General features: G+C 37.1%; 4 protein-coding genes across 12 annotated transcripts; 2 read left to right on the forward strand and 2 right to left on the reverse strand.

The window, feature by feature from the left end:
- LOC123873905 (nucleolar MIF4G domain-containing protein 1 homolog) lies at window positions 1–10,861 on the reverse strand. 4 transcript variants are annotated; one of them, XM_045918999.1, is made up of 12 exons: window positions 10,554–10,860; window positions 9,879–10,110; window positions 8,589–9,322; window positions 8,210–8,300; window positions 6,872–7,084; window positions 6,225–6,346; window positions 5,801–5,997; window positions 5,085–5,260; window positions 2,600–2,781; window positions 1,540–1,704; window positions 604–735; window positions 1–318 (listed from the first exon to the last, which is right to left on the reverse strand). In XM_045918999.1, exons 1-12 carry the CDS (start codon window positions 10,752–10,754, stop codon window positions 22–24), a joined length of 2,742 nt encoding a protein of 913 aa, XP_045774955.1. In that variant the 5' UTR covers window positions 10,755–10,860; the 3' UTR covers window positions 1–21. The 4 variants fall into 4 exon arrangements, with proteins under 4 accessions (XP_045774955.1, XP_045774956.1, XP_045774957.1 ...); XM_045919000.1 differs by lacking the exon at window positions 1,540–1,704 and having other exon boundaries at window positions 10,554–10,861; XM_045919001.1 differs by lacking the exon at window positions 6,872–7,084.
- On the forward strand, window positions 3,502–4,539 carry LOC123873916. 3 transcript variants are annotated; one of them, XM_045919015.1, is made up of 2 exons: window positions 3,502–3,790; window positions 4,287–4,539. In XM_045919015.1, the coding sequence occupies exons 1-2, from the start codon at window positions 3,640–3,642 to the stop codon at window positions 4,514–4,516; spliced, it is 381 nt and encodes a 126-aa protein (XP_045774971.1). In that variant the 5' UTR covers window positions 3,502–3,639; the 3' UTR covers window positions 4,517–4,539. The 3 variants fall into 3 exon arrangements, with proteins under 3 accessions (XP_045774971.1, XP_045774972.1, XP_045774973.1); XM_045919016.1 differs by having other exon boundaries at window positions 4,353–4,539; XM_045919017.1 differs by having other exon boundaries at window positions 4,389–4,539.
- LOC123873914 lies at window positions 5,691–25,086 on the reverse strand. Of its 3 annotated transcripts, none has more exons than XR_006797798.1 (4): window positions 24,968–25,083; window positions 23,986–24,167; window positions 22,462–23,130; window positions 5,691–5,701 (listed from the first exon to the last, which is right to left on the reverse strand). XR_006797798.1 is itself a non-coding variant. In XM_045919012.1 (4 exons), the coding sequence occupies exons 2-4, from the start codon at window positions 24,165–24,167 to the stop codon at window positions 20,498–20,500; spliced, it is 819 nt and encodes a 272-aa protein (XP_045774968.1). In that variant the 5' UTR covers window positions 24,968–25,086; the 3' UTR covers window positions 20,425–20,497. The 3 variants fall into 3 exon arrangements, 1 of the variants encoding a protein (XP_045774968.1); XM_045919012.1 differs by lacking the exon at window positions 5,691–5,701 and adding an exon at window positions 20,425–20,649 and having other exon boundaries at window positions 22,646–23,130; window positions 24,968–25,086; XR_006797799.1 differs by lacking the exon at window positions 5,691–5,701 and adding an exon at window positions 21,943–22,032 and having other exon boundaries at window positions 22,567–23,130.
- LOC123873910 (outer mitochondrial transmembrane helix translocase) lies at window positions 11,220–20,368 on the forward strand. 2 transcript variants are annotated; one of them, XM_045919008.1, is made up of 7 exons: window positions 11,220–11,543; window positions 12,232–12,340; window positions 13,004–13,148; window positions 13,400–13,567; window positions 14,266–14,534; window positions 15,009–15,137; window positions 15,554–20,368. In XM_045919008.1, the coding sequence occupies exons 1-7, from the start codon at window positions 11,371–11,373 to the stop codon at window positions 15,713–15,715; spliced, it is 1,155 nt and encodes a 384-aa protein (XP_045774964.1). In that variant the 5' UTR covers window positions 11,220–11,370; the 3' UTR covers window positions 15,716–20,368. The 2 variants fall into 2 exon arrangements, with proteins under 2 accessions (XP_045774964.1, XP_045774965.1); XM_045919009.1 differs by having other exon boundaries at window positions 12,244–12,340.
- Window positions 25,087–25,532: the final 446 nt, after the last annotated feature.

The following is a 25,532-nucleotide window of genomic DNA, read 5'->3' on the forward strand; positions in this document are numbered from 1 at the left end:
TTACTAAATAAGAAAATTTAATCAAAGTCGTAACTTATTTTCGTACAAAGTCAATATCCTATCAACTTCAACCGCCCTTTCTTTCAGTGTTGCCATGTCTTCGTCGGATAAAACAGTAGTCTTTTTCCCCGCGTTTTTGATGAGGAAATGTTGTATGAACAGTCGGAGGCTTTCTCTGAACATGTGCAGTTTGGGCGGTTTGGATATCCTGTGGAACACTTCTAGTGATGTTTGTAGGTCTTCGTTCATGATTATTGCGAGTAGGATTTGACGCATGAAGCGAACTGTTGTTTTGTTTAGGTCGGAGAATTGGATTATCTGAAAGAGACAGAAATATTCTTATCTTTATCTCTTTTGACACGACAACTTATTCTGACGGTAAGATGTCGACCTCCAGTTCAAGGTTAAACTGTTGGGCCATGAAAACCTAGCAGACAGACAAACAGACAGACAGAAAGACACATTTTCGTATTTATTATATAGTGAAGTGATCGTCGACTTTAATTTTTCCTTTTTTTTTCTTTATTGTTTACAACATTATTAGTTAAAAATATGTGTGTGGCAATCCTCAGAAAACTATGGAAAGAGTATGTATATGGGTACCTTTAAAACTGAAAGCGGCAGTCCTTTCTGCATGATGAGATGTATCAGGAATTGTGCCAAGTTCGCCGTGCCCTGCTTGGAAAGGGAATCTAGCTCCTTTATCTTGTCCCACACCGAGTATTGTATTGACAGCTGAAACAACAAATACAGTACAAATTCCATAATCATCTTTATCATCATAAAACGTTTGTAAAACGACACTGTAAGGGCGACCAATCAACAATGAGCTATGCTGTGCTGTACTGTGATATGCCCTATATCTCCTGGTAGGTTATAATGAAGATATATGGTCAAAGACTGACTAGCTATACACTAGTCGGTTTTTGTCTAATAAGTTGTAACCAACCTATCATTCTTTTTTCGTTTTCGTAATGGTAGGCATGCTATAGGTATCATCTATACATATAATAAAATTGTAGAAAAGTGGTGTCTGTACAATGGAAATATATAAAAAAAAGTAGCAGGGGTTGTTATTATATCGATGCCGAACCCGAAATTGTAATTAATTTTTTTTTGTCTGTTTGTCTGTGTGTTTGTGCACGCTAATATCAGAAACGGCTTATTCGATTTAGATACAGTTTTCACTAATATATTGTAGTAAGCTTCACTTAAAATTTAGTGTTTATTTCATGTCAATCGGTTCATAAATAAAAAAGTTATGTCAATTTAAAGAATCACGGCGAACATTTTTAACGTACAGAGTACGTACTACACGCCTGGCGCCTGAGCGTCCGTGGCTATATAAAGCGCGCTGAGAGCTACTCCACGCGAACGAAGTCGCGGGCACAGCTAGTTGTAAATGTAAATACGAGTAGCCCTAATTTTCGATATATAAGTAAACTGTTTGTGTTCTTTATTGAGAACCGAATATAGGATTCATAAGGTCAACTTGTAATATTTTAGGCCAAAACGCCCACTGTCTTTAGTGAAACACACCTGGTATTTCCTATCATAGTCGCACAGCTTCTGTCCCAGCACCCCGTAGTAGGGGTTGTATGTTTTCTCCTGCAGACAGCACGCTAATAATACATGGATCACTTCCCTTTCTTGTTGACCTTTTAGCCCCAGGTGTTGCAGCTTTTCGAACGCATCCATATAGTCCTGAAAATAAACACAATGTTATTCATAACAATTGAAAGCTATCCGTCACATTTAAAGGTGCATTTGGAATGCTTTGCAAATATATTACAAATATGAGAGATTGTCAGTATCTTTTGTGGCTAAAATATATACATAAATAAAATAGAACTACAGATTGTTGGACATAGATTGGTCCTTTATCTCCAAAGATAGGTAAAGTTTTTGATGAAAATCATTATTTTTGATACTATTAGAACGATTTTCCGTCACTTCTTCACACAAAATTAACAATTTAGGGTCTAGTTTAAGAAATTAACTTTAGTATCAACTACTTTGTGAGAATAGTCGATACTAGAGCTAATTTCTTAAACTGGACCTTTTCAAGTAAAGATTTTTATATAAACCGGTGAGGATGATACTGCCATTGTCGCAATTAAAATTCCATAAGCCTACGTCGTCGTATGAGTATATAAATTGCGAAAAACCAAATTAAATTCGAATTTCGCGGGGAGGCCCGTCGCTTCCACCTTAACCGCAAACATTAATACCTCTCCATTATCTATGCCCACCAGCTATGAATATTATTATAGCGTTTACATAGTAAAATTATATTTATTTTGAAAATAATAATATTTATTTATAAAAATAATAGCCCTCGAAAAAAATCTCCTTTAAGTCAATAGTTATTATATTAATATGCAAAAGTGTCCCTGTTGCCTTTTTACAAACGCAAATTAGAGCGAGAGGTCGGACCACTGACCCTAACAGAGAGGTCTGACCTCTCGCTCTAACTTAGTATTCGAAGTGGGATAGCGATTAGTAGTTATTTGCTTCAAGGAGGTATTGGAAGTAAAACCTTCACCCACTTTAGCATCGTAGCCGTAACGATGGTGACGAATAAATACACATAACTTACCTCAGCAGCCATAATAACACAGAATATGCTTCTTCTGACGTCAGTATTCATGCGTTGTTTTCTTGCTAACTCCAGCAGCCTTTGATCACTGGACGCTGGTAAATTAACTGTTTGTTTGTCTTCTTGTACGCGGCTGCCCTCCCACGCCGATCCTACCACCCACCATTTTCCTCTTTCATGAGCTGGAATTATTACAAAAAAAAAACATTATAGTTAAAAATAAGAAATTGGTATACATGTATCAAAAATATTGATGACATAAAGGCTCAAATGGGCTAGAACCCAGAACCACCAAACCAGTTTAAAAAATTGTGATATAAGTGTACTTATTTTAAATGCGTATTTCTTCGTAGTTATGAATAAATACTAAAATATAAATAAAAATTCCGATTTAAAAACACCGACGTCTTTTTGTTGCTTCTTTTGTATTGTAAATTGTTAGTTACTAGAGGAACATCTAATTTCACAAAATATACCACATTTACGCAAAACTTTTTCATTGCATACTTAAACTCTCGTTATTATAACAATGTTACCAGTTTCTACTGTATAATAAATATATTTTGATCATCTTCTCTTTTGGTAATAAATTATAAATTATTTTTACCCCCGAAGCCGTAAAGCCAGTTAAAATAAGAAATGCAGTTTAAAAAAAAAAATATCAAATATGTAAACAGGCTACGCGAATATATATCAAAAAAATATTGATTTTTGAATCTTTCCATAGTTTTCTTTTCTCTCGCACATTCTAACATTTTCAACGATTGTGAAAGAATCAGTACACTCTGATTCTTTCACAATCGTCGAAAATGTTAGAATATGCGATAGAGAAGGAAAAACTAACCCCCACGCCGCTATCCTTCATCTATGACTTCAACATTTTTTTAAATGTAAACAGGCTACAAAGATATTTTAAATTTGGAATCTACTCATAGCTAGAAAAAAGAAACATTTTTTCACAAGGAATTAGGAAAGCATTTTATATTTCGGAGGGAAAATAAACTATCCTCAAGTGATATTCCTCATTAAATTGTTTAAACATGGCAGAGGGAAAGGAAGCAACGAAAGATGAAATAGATGCAAGTATTTTAGAGGCCAGCAATTTAGATTTCCATACTTATGTACAGAATGAAGATGGGACTTGCAGAGCTCGTGTGTTAAATTATATAGAACAAGTACAGAAACTTGACGGTAAGATTGAATCGCGTTTTTTATTTTAATGATTAATATTTTTTTTTGTAACATTTGCTTTACTATGAACGAACATAGGCTCATTTTTGACCCGGAAAATCAAAGAGATCCCACAGAATTTTTTGAAATTCTAAATCCACATAGACATAGTTACATTTGGCCGACTGGAAACCCAGAAATTCGTTCGGACAAAACCGCACAGAAAATGATTAGCTTTATAAATTTTTTAGGGTTATATTATGTACCCAAAGTGTGCCAATACTAAGACTCCGCTGACTGTCCGTCCGTCCATCAACGGGCTGTATCTCGTGAACCGTAATAGGTAGAGAGTTGAAATTTTCACAGAATGTGTATTTCTATTGCCGCTGTAATAACAAATAATAAAAATTTCAAAATAGCCATCATGATAATTACAATTGTACGGAACCCTTCGTGTGCGAGTCCAACTCGCACTTGACCGATTTTTAATTCATTCATTGTGAAAAAAATCTTTCAGATAAATTTTTGAAGCTACTAGCTGAGAATGCAGCTATGATGGCTCATGATCTTTTTTTTATCATAGAAAAGTTTAGGCAGATTCTCGAAAACGATTTTCTAGAAAGTACCGCAAGTGACGACGAAGACGAAAGTTTGGAAGAGAACATCGACGAGGATTCAAATCATTGCGATGGAAATCCTGACGAGAAAGCAAATTTAGAATCTTACGAAGGTGAACAAATGGAATAGATTTTTAATAAATTCCTCATATATTTGATTAATTCAGTGAATAAAATAATTCAAATTACTTATTAAAATTAATAAAAGTTCCTAATGTGATTGATTCAAATTAATAACGAATAAATGAACGAATATTTTAAATGTTGATTTTTCTTGAAAAGAACCCCTTCCTAAATATTTTTGTCTGTCCGTTTGTGCCTAAAACAGCAGAACAGATTTTAATGAACGGCACAAAGTTACTTTTCATCATACTTATTCGAAAAATGAAATTGTTTTAGGGGTTGGCGGGAACTCGCTACACTCAAGATTCTATTTTTGAACCTTAAAATCCTTCACTGGCTCGCTCAAGATTCTATTTTTGAACTTGTGCTATAAGACTCACCTACCTACCAAATTTCGTGATTCTAGGTCAACGTGAAGTACGCTATAAGTTTTCTTGACAGACACGACGGACGGACGAACAGACAGACAGACAGGCAACAAAGTGATCCTATAAGGGTTCCGTTTTTCCTTTTGAGGTACGGAACCCTCCAAATATGACTGCATTAAGTATTGTAAACAAATGGGAGATACTAACCTTTTAATAAGTCTTCCAGTCTAATATTGAGCGTGGTGACATAGTTGCCTTTTCTAACAATGCCACGACACATTTTCTTCAAATGCTCTATATATGTGGGGTCGTAGTTGGGGATCTTATTCAAATTGTTGTTTTTCACTGCCAGCAATACTTCCAAAAGGAATTTTATACGGGACCTGAAATAAGTATAATTAAATACTCTTACACAAATTATAAATTAATGAATTTAGACTCTTAACTACTAAACCGGTTTTGATAAAAAATTACAAATTTAAAGGATATAAAAGTAAATTAGGACTTCGTCTGTGGTGGCGTTTGCTGGCGCGCGTGCGGTGCTTTTTTGGAGTGTTTTTTTATGAGAAGTGGCTGGTTTTTGTGTTCTGCTGGTGTTTATTGGTGGTGGAACTGACTGGGAAGCGCTCTAAAGGGGCGCCGCGTGTATGTCGGCGGGCGCCGGCACAGACGAAGTCCATACTTATTTTTAACTAAATATAGTTTTCCTAACTTGTAAATATGTAACTACAAACTTGACATTGGCTAATCAGTGTAAAGCCAGACGAGAGAGAGAGAGAGAGAAGTAAATTAAACGCCGACCGTGACAGTGTGACGTCAAAAGTCTATTATGGCCGTGGGCATGCCCATCGTGCCCACAACGGTGGATCCGCGCTTGACGTATAAGGCTTTGAGCAGACAGTAGACATACTTTATATCCTTACCCAGTGTCTGCACTCTGGTTCAACTTGGTAACCTTAGTTTGTGTGTCGTGTATGAATGTCTTTAGTGCGGCTGGTTCCTCCTTCCTTAACACTCCCCCCACATTGCGTAAGGCTGTGAGCACACAGTCAATACTTTTTTCACTTAATTCATCTACTAAACGTGTTAAAATGTCATAGAGTAAAGATGCCTGGTAGATCTAAAAGAAAAATAAAGTAAATAGTAGTAGGTAAGTAGCTTTCATGGAATAAAAAAAATATATATTTAAATAGATTTTTACAAGTGCTTTCAAATCGTTAAGTGAATCTACTAGTGGTTCAGAATGCCAGCAAGAAACTCAGCGGCTGCTCTTGTCAAATGTTCAATCTGCAATAATGTTAGATATGCCATATTGTACAAATGCAGCCCTGCAATAGTTTTTCTCACCTTAAAGCTGTACAAAAGAGCGAGGCATCCTACAAGATTATCCAACGTCTTATCTTGTACTGGTTGTGGGGTTTCCATCATGGCATCAAACTTCCTTGATAATTCTTCTAAGAAATGGGCACCTGGAATTATGGACGCAAGTTTATAAGTTTTCTTCTGCAAAAATCATTGAACATAATCCATCAAAAATAAAAAGATTACTTAATCTGTCTGTCACCTACCCTCCCAAATCAGAAAAGGCTTGAGGTATCAAGTTAATACCGATATTTTTTTTTAATTCAGATACAAGTCAGTCTACAATCTCACCTGGTGGTAAGTGATGATGCATAGAAATAGATGAAGGCTGCGACTTCGTCAGTGTTGATTTTTTTTTTTAAACCTGTGGGAACTCTATGATTTTCCGGGATGTAGCCTATATTATATCCGTTTTGGGAATGCAAGCTATCTCTGTACTTTCGTCAAAATCGGTTAAACGGATGGGCGCCCCCGCGACTCACACCCCGATCGCCATCTCAACCTGTCGCAAGTACTACAAGTACTATATCTTTGTACCAAATAGATGCATACTATGCCTTTAAAAACTGAAATTTGTCACAAAGGTACTTTGAATGTCCTGGAAAGGTTTCAAATATGGTTGTTAATCATACCTATTTCAGAGCCAACGTTGGCGTGTAGAACTGCAATGAGAGCGGCATGTTCGGCGAGCATTCTATCCGCAGTTAGAGCCTTTTGAACCGTCGCGTCCAGCCATAGCTGCGTGAGAGCAGTGTTGACTGAATGTCTGCTGTTACTGGAGTATAGGTTCTCTATAGATGTGCAAGCCCAGTGGAGGTTTGTACCGGCTAGCTTGTTGAGGACGCCTGAGGGAGGAACAATTAGACCCTTCATCACTATTGTCAACCAAAAGCATTCTACCTGCAGTTAGAGCTTTTTGCACTATATAAAGTATAGGTTCTCTATAGATGTGCAAGCCCAGTGGAGGTTTGTACCGGCTAGCTTGTTGAGGACGCCTGAGGGAGGAACAATTAGACCCTTCATCACTATTGTCAACCAAAAGCATTCTACCTGCAGTTAGAGCTTTTTGCACTATATAAAGTATAGGTTCTCTATAGAGGTGCAAGCTCAGTGGAGGTTAGTACCGGCCAGCTTGTTGAGGACGCCTGAGGGAGGAACAATTAGACCCTTCATCACTATTGTCAACCAAAAGCATTCTACTTGCAGTTAGAGCCTTTTGCACTATATAAAGTATAGGTTCTCTATAGATGTGCAAGCCCAGTGGAGGTTAGTACCGGCTAGCTTGTTGAGAACGCCTGAAGAAGGAACAATTGGACCCATCATCATCATCATTATCAAGCAACAGCATTCTATCCGCAGATAGAGCCTTTTGCATCGTCGCGGCCAGCCATAGCTGCGTGAGAGCATTGTTGACTGAGTGTCTGCTGTTACTGGAGTATAGTTTCTCTATAGAGACGCAAGCCCAGTGGAGGTTTGTACCAGTTAGCTTGTTGAGGACGCCTGAGGGAGGAACAAATAGGACCCATCATCATCATCATGGTCAACCGAGAGCATTCTATCCACAGATAGAGCTACAACAGTACTGACTGACTGTCTTTTGTTACTGGAGTATAGGTTCTCTATAGAGATGCAAGCCCAGTAGAGGATTGTACCTGCTCGCGTGTTCAGAACGCCCGAAAGAGAAACAATTCATCATCATCGCCATGAGCAACCCATCGCCGGCCCACTACTGAGCACAGGGCTCCTCTCAGAATGAATGGGAAGGCTTTAGGCCAAGTCTGTCATGTTGGCTTATTGGCAGCCTTCACACACCTTTGAGAACATTAGAATAGAATAGAATAGATTTTTATTCAAATAGACTTTTATAAGTGCTTTTGAATTGTCAAATAATTTACCACTGGTTTGGAATGCTGTTCCTACTGAGAAGAAGCATTATGGAGAACTTCAGGCATGCAAGTCAAAGTACTTACTTTTAATTTGACGTTTGAGCTGAGCCAGTTCCTTATCTGAAACTGAATCTTTGTTCCTTAAATGTGGTGGAACATATACTCCTTTTTCTTCCTAGAATAATAAAATAAAATCAATTAGTAAGGATGATTTTTGTACATTGTTATCTGCAAAACAGGACACCTTGACTTTAATCCTCCAATTTAAGCAATATTCATAAAGTATTCTTTATGAATATTGCTCTATATATTGTCACTGGTAGAGATCTCTTATAGAGATAAGTGCTTCCCAGTCCACTTTTCTTTATTTTTATTTTTATTGTCACAACTTTCTGGTACATATAAAAAATAAATAAATAAATATTATAAAAATTGGGCTATTTCACATATATATTATTATCACCTTAATAATATTTCCTTCTTTGTCCCTTTTTCTTCCATAGATATCCTCCCAAACATCAGGTTTTTCAACTTCTTCCTTAGCACTTGTATTTTGGACACCACCATTTTCATCACCGGATAAATCTTCATTGCCAGACAGCTCTGACACTTCATCATCACTGAATACTTTACTAAGGTCTTTTTCTGAAACAATTCTTTCCCTTGTCTGTTTTGATTTTGTTTTACTTTTTTCTTCTTTACTTGATTGCTTATTCCTACATGTTTTTGTGGATTTCTTTACGGATTCTTCATCTGATTCACTTTTTTCACTTTCATGATCACTACTGTCATTTAATTCACTTTCACTTACGTTATCATCTTCAGAAATATGTTTTTCTTTACTTGATTCCTTATTACTAGATAAAGATTTTTTATTTGACTTCTTAACTGATTCTTCATAGTCGTCTAGTTCACTGTCATTACTTTCACAATCATCTTCACTTATTTCACTTTCACCACTAACTGGCTGATCACTATCGTCATCCAAATCCATTTCATCAGCATCAGAATCTATTTTATCTTCAGATTTATCTTTTTCTTTTTTCTCTTTATCTTTTTTACTCTTTTTAGGTATTTCTTTACCAGTAACCACAGCTAGATCTTCCTCAAAGTCTGAATCGTGTTCTACTTCAGCCAAATGCTTTTCTGCAGCTACAATCTGTTCTGATGTTGTCCTATCACAGATTTCTAGTAAATCTAACAGTTCAGTGAAGAAAACTATTAATCTTAAGTACATCAGTAAGATTGGAACAAGCAGATTATTATTGTAGAAGATTTGACACATTATATAGAGATATTCCATGATGCCTGAGCGATTGTCTGCATGGATTTAGGGTTTTAAAAGTCCCATGGAGACTTTTATTTTTTGGAATAAGGAGTAGAATGAATCCCAATACAGGATGCAGGCTGTCTTTGTACCATATAAATGATATAATAACAATAATTAAAATATAAATAAATAAAATGTATAAATAGATGTAATAAAGAATAATAATAATCATAATGCCTGCCGCTATGTCCTCATGGATTTTAGTATTTTAAAAATTCAGTGGGAGCTCTTTGATTTTCCGGGAGAGTAAATTCTGGGCCACATTCGACCTAATTTTAAGTGTACACATTATTTATAAAAATATTAATGATTTATTTTAATGAAAAGTTTTGACTGATTTTCCAGTTAAAAGTTTTTTTGACTAGATAAGAGCTTCTCTGTAACATAATAATGTGTGAAGTAATTAAATAATAAAAAGGATACAATCAAGACCATCCTCAGCAAAAGTCTTGGTCTTATTTTTGGCCTTATTCAGCCCCAGCTGCTTCTCCAGCTTCTTGATCATCTTCTCCTCGTCCTCATTGGCTTGGAGCATCATCTTCTTTCTCTGTTCATTCATCTGCGATTTGAGCTTGTTGGCTTCATTCCTCTCTTTGTTTAGCTGCCTTAATACAATGTCTTGGGTTGTTTCAACTTTAGCTTTCGGTTTTTTACTCTGGAAAAAATTATTGTCTTCTTATTTAAGTGAGGTTTGTAAATAATTATTTGAGAAAATCAATTATTTAACACAGACAACACACAGCTTTTATCTGTAGGTCTAGACACAGAATTTTTGCACAGGACTTTCTTATATTATTATTTAGGTGAGCACTAAAGATTATTAAAAACTTATCCCTAAAGACTGATTCAAACTGGCCTACATTGTAGTTAACTTTAATTTTTTATTATGATTGAATGATTTTGAGTCTTTAATAGAGAATGGTGGAAAAATCAGAGGGAGGCCTTTGTCCAGTCGTGGGGCAGTACAGGCTATAGTATTATATAGTATTTAGATTCGACTAGATGGATTTTAACCCTTCTTTTAGATTTTTTGTAGGGTTAACTCAAACTTAATATTTTTTATTTGGTTAACTATGTACATTTTTTTCTTTTACTTACTATCGGTTCATCGTTGAAGACTGGGCTATCAGCTGGCCGCTTAACAAATTTTCCTGCTACATATTTAGGCTGAATAGACTCATTTTTCTTTCTCAAATAATGGTCCTGCCGATTAATTTTCTTTTGTTTCCTTTTTTCCTTACGTAGAGCTTTGCGTGTATTTGGGAATTTTGGCCTATTCGCTGTTTTCACTTTCTTCATGGTGCAGTGCTGGCTTTTTAATGGTAAATTGTTTATATATTATGAAAATAAGATAAGATAAACAAGATTTTTGAGGTTATTTTCTAACCTAACACAGGACAATGACATTTGCAATTGCAGCAGATGACATTGACAGTTGACACTAAAAAAATGTTGCCATATAAAAAATGTTCATATTAGAGCTCTTGTGCACTGAACCCGATTAGAATCTGATAAGTTTCAAAAGTTGCCTTACAATTCTTTACGTTTCAGTGCTTTTTATTATTTAAGCACTCAAATGCGATGCAATAAGCTTTTGCTTTTAGTTTGGTTAGTACTCGCATCTTTAGTAATGAACTGACATGTGGAGTGCGCCTGTACCAAATTATTTTCATAATATTTTCATCGGTTTTGAATCGTGTGCAGCGCACAAGTATCCTAATGTAAAACATTTTTGCAACTTGCAACTAATAACGAAGAAAAAAGTTCATCTAGTCTCTGTCACAAAATTTCTCAAAATTCGACGGGGAATATATCGTGAAATATATTACATTTTCGTCCATTTCATAAAAAGCAAACATATTCTAACAACAGCCACGCGCTTTTCCGGTGATAATCTAGTTATTGAACATACGGCATGATGGTGGAAGGTTCTGCATTTACGCGAAACGATGTCTTTCAAATGGCTATCCGCGTTGCTTTTGTGTCCGCAGTTACTTATTTCTCTATAAAATGGCTTGTGAATCAAATAGATCCAACTTCTAAGAGCAGGAAGAAGGCGGAGGAGAGAGCGCGGGAACAGTTACGCAAGTATGTATTGATTTTTGACTTTGATGCAACTGCAGCAGTTGGTGTGAAATCCAATAATGTCTCATTATTCATGTTAAAATCGATGGCCTCCTGCCAGTAATACCATTTGTGCTATTTCCATGTGAATATTTATTTATAACGCCTAACAAATTAACATGCACCTTTACAAAAATTAACCAGTCATTGCTTCTATCTGTATATTTATGTTTGTAGTACTTACCTACTTACATATAAAATATGTATTTGATTTATTTATGCTAAACTTTCAATGTACCTCGAATTCATTGAGCTATTGTTTGAGATGATAGCCTAGTGGTTAAGTCGTCTACCTCCTATTCCTCTAAGGCATCCAACAGTCTAAAAAAAGCTGATGAGGGGTATGGGTTTATTAAACTGGCATACCATGACCTTCCAATTTAACCCGCTTAATCTTAGACTGCATTGTTATTTACTACAAGGAGAAATCTCTGTTAAGGGCTAACTTGACATAATATTTAAAAAACCTTTTCCTATTGGAAGACCTAGGTATTTCCTTCTCACTGCATAATCATGTTCCATTCTCTGTGTCTGAATGAGTCTCACTGTTTTTTCTCTTTTGTTTGTGTGTTTTTTCCCAGCATGTCACAACATCATTTTGTATTTTTATTTTTAATTTAAAGACAATAGTATAGAAGTTGCATATGTTAAGGATGTCTTGCAGAGCCGGGCTGGGCGGGAAGCACTCGGTGGTGCTGGACAAATTGACCGACCATGAGATGATCATCGCTTCACAGCTTGTTGTGCCAGAGGAGATCAATGTAAGTACTTCAATCAAAATTAAAATCCATGTGGATATTAATATTACAAATGCGAAAGTCTGTCTGTCTGCCTGCTAGCTTTTCACAGCCCAACAGTTTAACTGATTTTGATAAAATTTGTAACTGATATAGCTTACAATCTGGGGAAGGGCATGGGCTTTTTATTCCGATTTAAATCAAAGAGATCCCATGGGATTAAAAAAAACTAAATCCATGTGGACAAAATCGTGGGCATTATCTGGTGCTACAAGTTCCATGCAATTTTGTTATTCTCAGTGATGGATTTCTCAGTAACAAAATTGCATTTATTTAATTTACTTTGATTAATTTGAACACTGTTCACTAACATAGTGTTGCTACCTAACTTGTGTTTATTATTTACCAGAGGATGCCCACGGCTTAGGCCGCATGGATTTCGGTTTCTTTTAAATCCCATTGGAACTCTTGGATTTTCCGGGTAAAGAGTAGCCTATATCCTTCCCCTGTATGTATCCCAAGTCTGTACCAAATTTCATTAAAATCGGTTCAGTAGTTGGGCAGTGAAAACGTAGCAGACAGACAGACAGACACACTCTCGCATTTATAATATTAGTACGGATGTATTCACATTTTATTAAAATAACCACAAGAATGATATATCATTGTAATAATATGTAATTGCAGGTGAACTGGAAAGACATTGCAGGTCTGGACCACCTGATAAAGGAGCTGCGGGAGACAGTGATCCTCCCCATTCAGAAGCGGGAGTTGTTTGCCGACAGCCGCCTCACACAGCCGCCCAAAGGAGTCCTGCTGCATGGCCCCCCAGGTCTGTGATGACTTCATCATTATAAAAGAGAAGTGTGTTTGTTTGTTGGTTTATTGGTTTGTCCTTCAATCACACTGCGACAAAGCAACGGGTCAACATGATTTTTTAACATGGATACAGTAAAAGACCTGGAGAGTGATATAGGCTATATGTATGCGACAAGTTCAATAGGTCATATATTTTACATAATATATTACATGAAAAGTAAATACATATCCAACTGAAAACGATTGTTTCTTTTCCTTTTTCAGGTTGCGGCAAAACCCTGATAGCCAAGGCAACAGCTAAAGAGGCCAACATGAGTTTCATCAACTTGGATGTATCTCTGCTAACTGACAAGTGGTATGGAGAGACGCAGAAGCTAGCGGCCGCTGTGTTCAGCCTCGCTGTCAAATTGCAGCCATGCATCGTGTTTATAGGTGAGTAGCATTTTAGAAGTATCAGAAAACATGATGATCATCTTGGATTTCAAATGGACATTATTTTGTTAATCAGCATCCCAAATACCCTCGAAAACCATATCTTCAAAACAAAAAAAAACGATGGCCATTTTTGATTTCAAAATAGATGTTTTTGTAATCAACCCCCTGAAGAAGTGTCACCTGTATCAATTTCTTCAGAAAGAAAAAAAAGTATCACGGTCATCCAGGATTTCAAAGTAAACATCATTTTCATAACCAGCACTCTGAAAAATCTCGGAAAATTACACCCATGTTAGTTTTGCAAAAAATAAAACAGTACAACAGCCATCTCGGATTTCAAATCATCATCGTCACTGTAATTAGCACTTCGAAAATTTTCGGAAATGTCACCCATATCGAATTGGAGCTTCAGCCCTGAGATGGATTACAAGTTAAAATTTATTCTGCCGAGTTCTGGCGTTCATATCTTCTTCTTTTCTTAAAAATTACTATGGTCATCTTGGATTTCAAAATGGACATCATCATCTCTAAATACCTGGTAATTACACCCAAATTGAATTCTCGCATCAGCTCATCTTTTATCTTCTCCACTGATTTTATTTTCGCAACATTCCCGCTTGAAGCGTTACTAAGCTAAATGTTTAACTTTAAAAACGAAGGATTTTTTCGAATCTGATGCACACTTTTGTTCGTAGACGAAATAGAGTCGTTCCTACGCACTCGAACCCAACACGATCACGAAGCGACCGCAATGATGAAGACCCAGTTCATGTCGCTCTGGGACGGGCTCATCACCGACCCCGGCTGCACCGTCATCATCATGGGCGCCACCAACCGGCCGCAAGACCTGGACAAGGCCATTCAGCGCCGCATGCCGGCCACCTTCCACGTGCCCATGCCTAGTGAAGCGCAGCGGGAGAGGATACTGCAGCTCATCCTGCAGGCGGAGCCCACTGCACCCGACGTGAGTACTGACTGCTGACGTGAGTAGGATATCACTGACCTGAGTAGGTTATTACTGACCTGAGTAGGTTGCTAATGACGCGATCAGATTATTACTGACGTGAGCTTGTTATTACTGACATGAATAGGTTATTACTGACCTAAGTAGGTTGCTAATGACGCGATCGGATTATTACTGACGTGATCTTGTTATTACTGACATGACCTAAGTAGGTTGCTAATGACGCGATCGGATTATTACTGACGCGAGCTTGTTATTACTGACATGACCTAAGTAGGTTGCTAATGACGCGATCGGATTATTACTGACGTGAGCTTGTTATTACTGACATGAGTAGCTTATTACTGAGCTGAGTAGGTTATTAATGACGTGAGTAGGTTATGTTATATTACTGATGTGTACAGTAATATTAAAATAGTAATAAATCAAATAATAAACGCAGTATACTCAATATGTTTGTTTTGTCGTAAACAGATAGAGTACAAGCGCCTCGCGGCTGCGACGGAAGGGTTCTCAGGCTCAGACCTGCACGAGCTGTGTCGGCAGGCCGCCGTGTACAGGGTCAGGGACTTGGCGCGAGACGAACTGGCGAGAGAAGAAGAGGTAAGCCAATTAGTCTGTCATCACAATCCTCTTATATATGGATCATTTCACAGATAGGATGTGAAAAATCACAAGAAAACCCTTTTCATATGTAACTTGCTACCTTACTTAAAGTATAAAGTAGCCTGTAAAAAATCACGAAGCAAAATGACACCAAGTATGGAAATTATTACATTTAACCTGCTCTAAAATTTTATTTAATTTTTAAATTTTCGTGCCGAAATGTTCATCGACCCGAGCTAAAAGACGCTAAAGTGTGCAAGTGAAATTTTTTCCATCAGTCTATATAATATGTATGTTTATTTTTTGGTAATTCCTGGCACTGTTTATTTATTTATTTGAATTTTTGAGTTATTTTTTTTATTGAATGTCTCTCTTTTGTGTATTAGTTTCTGACTGCCAAAATTTTTTTCCAGTCAAAACAAAGCAAATCAAACACATCGGATTCAGACGAAGAATTCGTAGACGCGGTTAGACCAATCACTATGGAGGACATGAAACTAGCGCTTGGAAAATTGAAGGAGTCCAAGATACAGTGCGGCACTCTAGCGCCCTCGATGCGGATAGAACTCGACTAGACTACTAGTGTAGTCGAATAAACCAACTTCGTAGTTGACTACACATATTCTATAGTCGACTGAATGCTCGACACTTGAACCTTGACGTTAAAAATAGGACATTTTTTTAGTTTACCATCACTTCTCACAAAAATGCATAACCATAACATAATTTGTGGGCTTTAAAACAGTTCTAAAATATATAAAAGCAAACGATTCTTTTTGAGAAGTTCAAAATGCAGTATGGTATCTACTCTAGCGGCTTCGATGCAAAAAGAACTCGACTAGAACATCTATGTGGTAGAAAAAATAAACTGTAATCGACTATACATACTTTGAAGTGAACTAATAGGTACTCGGCAGGGAGTCAATAGTTTACCAATTCACTGAAAATATAAAAAAAAAATACATAACTTGTGATTTTATGATATTTGTAAAGCATACTATTTGCAAGTACTAGTATTTGTAAGCGTTGTGAAAACTATATGCAAATCCAATTTGTTTCCTACTATTTGAAATACCCAAGTCCTTCCTTTATTGACCAACTTTTTTCTATGTCTCTTTGTACTGCAATTCGAGTAACCATCTAACTACCAGTAACCAGTAATCTAGTCATGAACTAATATCTGTCATAATATTAAATTATTATTAACATTGTATATTGACAGGGATGGTTAGTATTTGCCAATGGCTGCGAGTGGCAATCAACAAAGTGAAAAAGTTTTGAAATACACTGGCGTTCTCGGTGCGTATGCTACTCGATTAGACCATCTGTGTAGTCGAATAAATAAACTTTAGTTGACTACACATACTCTGAAATCGACTAAAGGTCCGATACACTCCATCTTGCTTTAAAAATTGGGTCAACTTTTCCATCACTTACTGTGAAAATACATTACATAATTGTCGGGTCTTGAAACTAAACTAAATTGACGGATTTAATGATAATGCCACCATTTTCATATTGTTCCTTACGGAAAAAGATACTCCGATCGTTTAGGAGGATTGCTTTTAGAGGTATTAAATTTTCTGTCAGCTGACAAAATAATACGGTCTAATACTATAATTCTGATGTGATCTTAAATAGGTACGTAATTTCTGGTATTTAAAGCGGCCGCATATTATCTGAAATTTCTGTCAGAAAAAATTCGGACGCACGCCTGAAGGCTATCTTATAGGTACCTACATTTTGTACTGGATCCCAAACATACGCCGCAGATGATTACAATGTTGCCGGATCGGACGTACGCTTCTGATGTTGGCAGAGTGAGTGGGATAGGCAGTTTTCTGACAGAATAGCGTCGATTCTTGATGTCTTTCTCTAAACTGAATTTAGAGTATGTACATTTTTTTCTTTTTAATATTGTTAAGAAAGGATGGAACATGAATTTTAAGTTAACAACTTTACATTTTAGTGCTACTAAGAAATTTTAGTGTGGGTAGGTAACAAACACTATGCTCAAAATTGATACTTAAAGTCACGAGGTTTGACAGTTTTAAATTATAAGTTTGTCCTTTTCTTAGTGTATTGGTGAGAGAGAGATGCGAATACTCCTAAATTTAGTTGCCGTAAGAATTAGTACCATTTTCTGGTAATATGCAGTCGGCATTAGGCTGAGCATAATGAAATTTTCAATAATACTTATTCAAAATTTATTAACCATAAATTAAATGCTCTTTTTTCGGCGTTGTTTTCTGTATTGTGTGTTTTTTTTAAATTATTAGCATATTTAAGTCACTGAAGTTTGTCTGTAAATATTGATTTTAAAACGTTAATTACGAAACCTGAAGTCTATTTACAAATGTTAAATTATTGTAAATATTTTATTGATTATAATAAATAAATGTTATATCCTAAAACTGTAAAAGTTTATTCGTACAAATAATGTGTTCTGAGCCTTGAGTATGTAAGGTATTAAGTAACCGAAATTTGTCGCTAAAGTTGGCGCAAATCTGTCAGTTTGTATAACAAACTAGTCTTTAAAGGACCGTGTACACATTACACATACAAATACGATTGTTTAGAAATAAAACATTGTATTATACTAATATTGGAAATTTTTAAATTCTATTTAAAACAGAATAAAAAATATGAAGTGTGAAAATACAATATTGTAACTAACTTTTCATGCAAAGCATATTATGTCAGAGGGTATCACAGATGTTTTAATAACAATTATTATTGTTAAAAAATAAGTGTGTAAATTATAGAAAAGATTATCAAAATGATAAAATATATATTGAGCATATATGAGTACTATAGAATCCTTTTTCGTCCGATGTTTTAATATTCATGTGTAGGTAAATAGAATACATAATTAAAGGTATACCTGTAACGCACTCATATAATCTGATTATAGTCGACAAATGACTGATTGCAGATAGCCTAGAAATATCAAAAAAAATAAAAAAATTACGAGACTACTTATTTATTGCGTATGGAACCTTTAAAAGGCGAATAGAATAGAATTTGACCAATATAAAATTTCTTCCAAATTTTCTTAATGTTTTTTGGGAATTCTATGTAATTCGAATTCCAATTAGATCTGTCTTGATTGTGGTACTTGGAAAAACTAACGTTTTTAAAAAAAAGTATACTACTGCCTTTCTAAGGCTGAGATCTATAGCGTACTTTGACTTTGCTGAGTCTTAAGACAGTGTTAAAACGAGACAGCGTTATACCGCTTGCATAAATCTGTCTCGTTTTAACTGAAACTTAAGTCTGTACAAAGTCAAAGTGTGCTCTATAGATTTCAACCTAAGACCCGCCGCATATACCTACATTTGCATTGGTTGTTGCAAGTGTGGACATATGCAGCGGGGCTAAGGTAAAAGGCGCAATAAATGACTAGTCCGTAGGTATGAATACAGTAGGTAGTTGTGACTAAAAATGCGATTTTTTGATAGTTGCGTAGAAAAATTAATGTGCCTGGCTGTGTACTGCATTACGCAATGGATAATAAGTTCGTAGGTATTTTACATATTATTAATTTATACTTATAACACTGTTGTTCAGTTGGCGTCACGGAACAGAGTTCAGCCTGCTGATTCGCTGACTCAGTGTCTAACACCAAACGATAGCCACAGAGCTATTTGACATTTATTTTTAATCCATTGAAGTTTTTCTATGAAAAATTATTTTAATATCACTTAATGAAGCTGCAATGTCTAGCCAACCAATGTCAAATGAGCTTGGTGGTTAAAATTCAGTGTTAGATTCTGAGGAAAGTACGGTATCCCGTACGGGAAGGTACGGGATACCGCGGGATACCGAGAACGCGGTTAGCGAAAAGTAAACTGATTAAACTGTAATACTCATAGGTTCTTTTACCTTATGCGGACGTTAACTGCACGTGGCCTTAGTACAAGTTTGCACGACTCGATAATGTTGATATATTTCGAACTATCTGATGCCCACGACTTTGTCCGCGTGGACTTAGATTTTAAAATAAAACTATAATTTGGAATACATACGCAACTGGTGCGTCCAGGCGCGGCTCGCGCCCTCCATGTTAAAGGGTCAATATGTCAAAGTACATAAAGCTAAGTTTGGGTAGTAATCAAGACTCCACTTCACTCCTGTCTGTTAGCGCTGGCCCTAATAAAATTGCTTGACTTGCAAGTTACCCACAAGAATTGTGTGTATGAGTGTTACTGTATATTAATTCGATGTTACGCTTATAAAGCCACTAGGTTGTGCGCACGTTTGTTGCAATAAAATGTTATATTTAAGTGTTTTTATTTGATGCCGAAAAATTGATGTTTGGGTGTATAATGAAAATACTGTATGGCTGTTGACATTAAAAAAAAGCCCCCAAATGTCATATTTACATGAGGGCTTGAGGCTAGATCTAATCGGCAGAGTTCGTCCAGAAGCTGTGTTGATTGATCGCTTAGGGTGCGTTTCCACTGACGCGGAGCTGGGCGGAGTGGAGTGGAGCGGACCGTGATTTGGACAATCACAGTGCCCCAAGTCTCCACTCCGCATAAGTGGAAACTGTGTAATTGGAGCGGAGCGGACTTTCAAATAAAATACTATGAACACGCAGCCCCAACCTGGTCAGAACGGAGTCGAGCAGGCCGTGGTGCTGAGCGGTGGGCATGAAGCGGAGAATGGTGTGGAGGGTAGAATAGACAAGTTTGACTAATTGGAGCACGGCTTAATGCAGCTCTAGTCTGCTCAGCTCAGCTCAGCTCGGCTCCACGCCGCCCCGCTCTGCTTTAATGTAAACACTTGCCACTTTTCTCTGCCCAGCTCTGCGTCAGTGAAAACGCACCCTTATTTTGTAGTGAGCGGGCCTCTTATAAAACAATGTTAAGAGGGGTTTATTCGTAGCGCGCTGCAAACAAACGTTGTTTGGCTCCCATTTGAATACTAACCAATCAAACTCGATAAAAGTAGATATATTCCAGGAACTTATGTCTATGGTTTCCCGGATATTATTAGTAAAATATTTAAATTTACACTGTCTCAAGATTTTTGCATACTTATATACAAATATTTATACCCGTGTAACTTTAAAGTTTGGTTAATATTCAAATGTCGAGAACCAAACTACGTTTGTATCGAGCGAGTGACGGAGTGAACTCCGTTAAAATAGTTTTTTGTAGATATTAAAAGTTAGAGATCTTTGATTGTGCAGATATTATGTAAATAAAGGGAATAAATGGAGTAAAAAGCAGCTTATATTGTTTCATTTATTTTTAATTTAATTAATTTAAGGTTTAATTTATATAGTCGTCCTTAACTTACGTTCACATCGGTATTCTAGGTTTCTTAATACATTTGCCAAAAAGGTACCTTTAATAGGATTGAGGTACCTTTTTCCGTTTTCTGTTATGTTTATTTCTAGACCTAGGTTGGCGGTGATTTTTCTTTTTCTTCAAACTGTATTTCGAGTTGTATTTCTTCGGCGGCGGTCTAAGGATCATGTTTCTTAGAAGATCGAGCAAACCTGCGGGAAAAGATTACCAATTGGTTTGGTCGAGATATTTTCTACAGGCGTACATTTTGGAAGCTGTTAGTGAGTAGAAAACGAAATTAAAACAGCCACCCTAGAGTATACTATGTACAGTCAAAGGGTAAAAGTCGTTTAGCACCTTGATGATCATATTCGCGTGGTACGGTTATGTACATGCGTAAAGGTGTGTGTGGAGTGTTTATAAAAAAAGGTTATAAATGCGATAGGTAAATCTGATGCAATACTTTCGCGGAATTGCTACTCGAATTCTGAGCGGACCGTACATAGGAACTCGGAAATGGGTATACACCCTACTTAGTAGAGTCAGGGTGGCACGGATGGACCTTGAATGCTTCGGTTTAAAGATCAAACTCTATACATCTACATTCTACAGCCCGATCTCTCTGGCGCAGTGGTGAGGGCTGTGGGAAGGTTGCGCGGGCGATTTATAATTTACTAGCCGATGCCCGCGACTTCGCCTGCGTGGATTTAGATTTTTCGAAATCCTGTGGGAACTCTTTGATTTTCCGGGATAAAAAGTAGCCTATGTGCTAATCCATGATATCATCTATCTCCATTCCAAATTTCAGCCAAATCCGTCAAGTAGTTTTTGCGTGAAGGAGTAACAAACATACACACACACACACACACACACACACACACACACACACACATACAAACTTTCGCCTTTATAATAGGTATTAGTGTGATGAATTTCTAAATTATGTCTGGTCTAGTCTGGTGAGAGCCTTCGGCCGTGGCTAGTTACCATCCTGCCGGCAAAGCCGTGCCACCAAGCGATTTAGCGTTCCGGTACATGCCGTGTAGAAACCGATAAGAGGCAAAAAAATACTTAGCGCTTTTTCATCAGGCGAAATTCAATTGATGTGAGGTAAAGAGAACTGTGGATGAGAGTGGAAGGAATATAATACCTGCGCTTAGGTACAGTCAGCAACAAAGCTAGATATTATGCGCCCGTCCACAGGCGCTTGTATACTGGCGGGTGCAAAGCTGCAAACCTAACTTTGTTGCTGACTGTACCTACTTATCTACCCCACTGCACTTTCTACAGCGCAGAAAGCAAAAATTTGACTGACAAACAAATAATGCCTCAATTCGTATGACCCAGTGACCAAGTAAATCTACAAATCACCCACTGCGCAGGTTCAAGTTATTTTTGTAGGCAAGCAACGTGATTCACAAATAACGTGCAATTTTAATTATTAGTGCAATAAAAGACTAAAAGAGCTTATAAATTAATTATTATTTATTTAAATCGCAAAAATGATAAAATCTATAATAACTACTTATTGGTGCTTATAATAATAACTATGTTATCTATAGCTTATAGCTTAGTATCTAGGTAGGTAGGTACTTTTGACGTGACAACGTCTTATAATTCGATAGAGCCGGCTGCACGCACGAAAAAACATGACTCATGCGGCGTTACCTCGCTCTGAGGCGTTCCATGTAAGGCTTGAAGTGCAAGCGAGAGCGCGGAACGAGCGACAAAGAAGCACAATCGGCCTTTGTTGTCACGTTCAACTATCGTCAGTAAACCGACTTTACAGACAGCCAATTTTTTTTTATTAGTAGGTAGTTAAGTAAAAATAGCTTTTTTCGTACATTCGATTATTTTTAGTACTAAACCAAGATCAGTAAGACAAATTCTATACAGTCTCACCAATATCACAGAATGTTAGTAGAGCTAGTTTACACTACTAACAATACAACCACCAAACACAGACTAAAGAAAAATCAGTAGACGGAGCTTATAGCTAAAAATGTGTTCATAAAAGTGAAGACAATGTAAAAAACATAGATGCTGTAGTACAATCCACATCTCGGTCCATTATCTTTTGCTTTAGTCTGTGATCGAAATTAGTAATTAGTTTAGTTAAAAGTTACAACGCAATGAGATCGTCATGTATACGTGCAGAAAATTAGCAGAAGATGGTTAGTTAGCTTCCGTTTCATACACCATTCTCACCTTGGTCGATTCCATCTAACGGCACAGCTTCTATAGGGAATCTCTCAACACCAGGCCTGATCGATATATCAGAACAGGCTCCAAAAGTTTCCTGGTTTCCACATCCCAACCCTGAGGTCTCATCATCACAGATTCCCCAGTTGTTACCAGCAATGTACCGCCATTGTAACACACAGTGTTCACAATCTAATCTTTTGGGTAGACGGTAGTTTAAGGAGTAAATTCCTCCTTGTGGGGGGTAGAACCGGAAGCCACCGTCTTCAAGTTCAAGAGGGTATTCGTCAAAGCATGATTGGTCAGTATTTTTTGGGTCTGGACAGAGCTTGAAAATCCAGTATCCTCTGTGGTAAGCTGTTATGTGGACGGTCACATTGATTACTTGTCCTGCTTCGTAGTCAGCTACTATGATGCCCTCGCCAAATATACCTCCGAGCTCATGAGGTCTTGGTTCGGCTTCGTCATAGGGATCTCCGCAAAGGCCGCATCTGTTTTAAACAAAAATATTACTTGGGTGTTGACTTAGACTAGGCCTAAACGACTTTGAAGTGAAAAGGAACTACTTTAGGGCGGTGGGCGATTTTGGGATGGTTAGAAATTCAAGCTTTTTTAATTTTTATGAATAATGGTTGGCAATTTCAGGATCGGGATCCCATCCTTCATTTAGCCATGTACCTGTACTTTGATACACTTTTGTGTGTTTGACCTGCGATAATTATTATTTAGTTTTGTAGCTGGTTTCTTGATACTAACATAAAATTAGTCGTCGAGAGGTTCATGCTTAGACCCGTCTTTCTGCTACAATAATAAACTCTATCTATTTCTTTAGATCTTGCGAACTAGAAGCCATTAATAATTTGCCTGTTTATCTTGGCACCCCATTCCTTGTCTTCCAATGCTTTTGAAATGATATTTTCTGAGTATAAATTGAACAGAAGCGGAGAGAAGATGCATCCCTGTCTTACCTCCTTAGCATAATATAGCTACTTCATCTCGTTTCCTCGCCGCTAACTCTTGCCGTCCCAGTCTACCACCAGTAAAGGCAAGAAAATTTTATACCAAAGAACATTTTACATGATTACTAGCTGATGCCCGCAACTTCGTTCGCGTGGTTATGGGTTCTTAAAAATCCCGTGGAAACTCATTGATTTTCTGAAATTCAAAGTAGCTTCTGCGTTAATCCAGGGTATAATCTATCTCCATTCTCAGCCAAATCTGTCCAGTAAGTAGTTTTTGCGTGAAGTACTTGCGTAACAAACATACGCACATACACACAAAGATTAACCTTTATAATATTAGTGTGATAGTGTGATGTAGGTACTTAGGATACCCTGAAGACTTACTTCCCCTCATTCATTTGGTACTGCCTCGCGAAGCCCCCGCAGTTGAGGCCGTCATCATCATAGTTGGCGCGCGTGGCGAACCCGCTTCGCCACATGGAGGCGCGGGACGGTGGGCCCAGCACGCGCCCGTGACCCGCCACCAGCACGGCAACTGCTGCTAGTGCTAGCAAGTTGTGCAACATCTGAAACCAATGCCACAAAACATAGCCTCGATAGCTCAACGGTTGAGGAACGGACTGAATTCCGAAAGGTCGGCGGTTCAAACCCCACCCGTTGCACTATTGTCGTACCCGCTCCTGGCACAAGCTTTACGCTTAATTGGAGGGGAAAGGGGAGTATTAGTCATGCTAAGCATGGCTAATATTCTTTTTTTTTAAATGTATCTACAAATAATCCCCCCAATTATTGTTACTGAAATATCACAGTTCTTCTATTTTTGACTTCCGACCCAAAAACAAGTATAAAAGTTAGACAGCTCTGTCTGTCAGTGGTCAACATCTCCCAAGCATGTGTTTCTTGCTCTTGTAGAATCAGTGTGGTGCTAGTGCATAGTGGCTTGCTTCTGCTGCATTACTAAATTTTATTAATAGTGGACGAACGAGCATAGCACGCACGTTACACTGATTTATTAAAATTCAAAATGTTTTTATTCAATTAAACTTTTACAAGTGCTTTTGAATCGTCAAAAAAATCTACCACTGGTTCGGAATGCCGTTCCTACCGAGAAGAACCAGCAAGAAACTCGGCGGTTGCTCTTTTCAAGTACATATTCAATTTACAATATATTAGGTTTGACTAGGTAGCTGGTAGAGAGAAAAATACATTTAAGCTTGTCGTTATAGATACTTTCTGCATTAGAAACTTCCGCAAAGTTTACGCCTGCTTCTAACCAACAGTTTTGACTTCTAACCCGTGTTTTCGAATGTCTGGATATACTTGTTCAATAAAGAGTACCTTTAAGGTTTAGCTTTTGTCTTCTTACCTTGTAAAATTTGAATCCCCAATTATAAGTAGTTACCAAAATTCTACCACAAAATATTAAATCACGTCAGTTGTTTCCAGCGCAAAATCAGTGACAAACTATTGTTAAACAAGAAAATCGCATACAATTTATACTAGTTATAAATTGTAGTATTATAAATCTTTATCACCTGATACCTAGTCGTTATCAGCACTTGGAATCAAAACAATAGGTAAACAACGGATCATTTTATTTGCTTGAAAATTGGGGATTAGCGAAATTAAAGAGCTTCTTGGATTTACCGCGGTTTTTTTCACAACATTGGAAAATTCCTTCCGGTTTTAGTAATTGATTTTTAAATTAAAGACGAACACCAATTACAATCAGAATATTGAAAAAAAAATGAATAGGTATTATAAGTCTCCTCTCATAGTGAGGAAGAAGGCTTTGGCTTATTCCACTACGCTGCCTGGTCAAGTGCAGATGGGCATACCAAATAGTTATGTTTATTTTCAGTTGATACGGGTTTCTAACTCCCGACCCAAAAAGAGGGGTGCTCAAGTATCAGCTCTTTTCTAGTTACTGT

The sequence above is a fragment of the Maniola jurtina genome, chromosome 17 (genome assembly GCF_905333055.1).
Source record: "Maniola jurtina chromosome 17, ilManJurt1.1, whole genome shotgun sequence".
Classification (NCBI taxonomy): Eukaryota; Metazoa; Arthropoda; class Insecta; order Lepidoptera; family Nymphalidae; genus Maniola; species Maniola jurtina.

What these genes read in the sequence shown, in the direction of transcription:
- LOC123873905 (XM_045918999.1), bottom strand. Translation starts at nt 10,754, where the DNA reads ATGAAGAAAGTGAAAACAGCGAATAGGCCAAAATTCCCAAATACACGC. An exon ending in TGCTGAGGATGGTCTTGATT is followed by an intron (nt 9,323 to 9,878) that starts GTATCCTTTTTA and finishes CTGAACTGTTAG; the next exon opens with ATTTACTAGAAATCTGTGAT. An exon ending in ACTATGATAGGAAATACCAG is followed by an intron (nt 736 to 1,539) that starts GTGTGTTTCACT and finishes TTGTTGTTTCAG; the next exon opens with CTGTCAATACAATACTCGGT.
- LOC123873916 (XM_045919015.1), top strand. Translation starts at nt 3,640, where the DNA reads ATGGCAGAGGGAAAGGAAGCAACGAAAGATGAAATAGATGCAAGTATT. An exon ending in ACAAGTACAGAAACTTGACG is followed by an intron (nt 3,791 to 4,286) that starts GTAAGATTGAAT and finishes AAAATCTTTCAG; the next exon opens with ATAAATTTTTGAAGCTACTA.
- LOC123873914 (XM_045919012.1), bottom strand. Translation starts at nt 24,167, where the DNA reads ATGTTGCACAACTTGCTAGCACTAGCAGCAGTTGCCGTGCTGGTGGCG. An exon ending in TACCAAATGAATGAGGGGAA is followed by an intron (nt 23,131 to 23,985) that starts GTAAGTCTTCAG and finishes TGTTTAAAACAG; the next exon opens with ATGCGGCCTTTGCGGAGATC. An exon ending in GTTAGATGGAATCGACCAAG is followed by an intron (nt 20,650 to 22,645) that starts GTGAGAATGGTG and finishes CTTTTCCCGCAG; the next exon opens with GTTTGCTCGATCTTCTAAGA.
- LOC123873910 (XM_045919008.1), top strand. Translation starts at nt 11,371, where the DNA reads ATGATGGTGGAAGGTTCTGCATTTACGCGAAACGATGTCTTTCAAATG. An exon ending in GCCATGCATCGTGTTTATAG is followed by an intron (nt 13,568 to 14,265) that starts GTGAGTAGCATT and finishes TTTTGTTCGTAG; the next exon opens with ACGAAATAGAGTCGTTCCTA. An exon ending in CGGAGCCCACTGCACCCGAC is followed by an intron (nt 14,535 to 15,008) that starts GTGAGTACTGAC and finishes TGTCGTAAACAG; the next exon opens with ATAGAGTACAAGCGCCTCGC.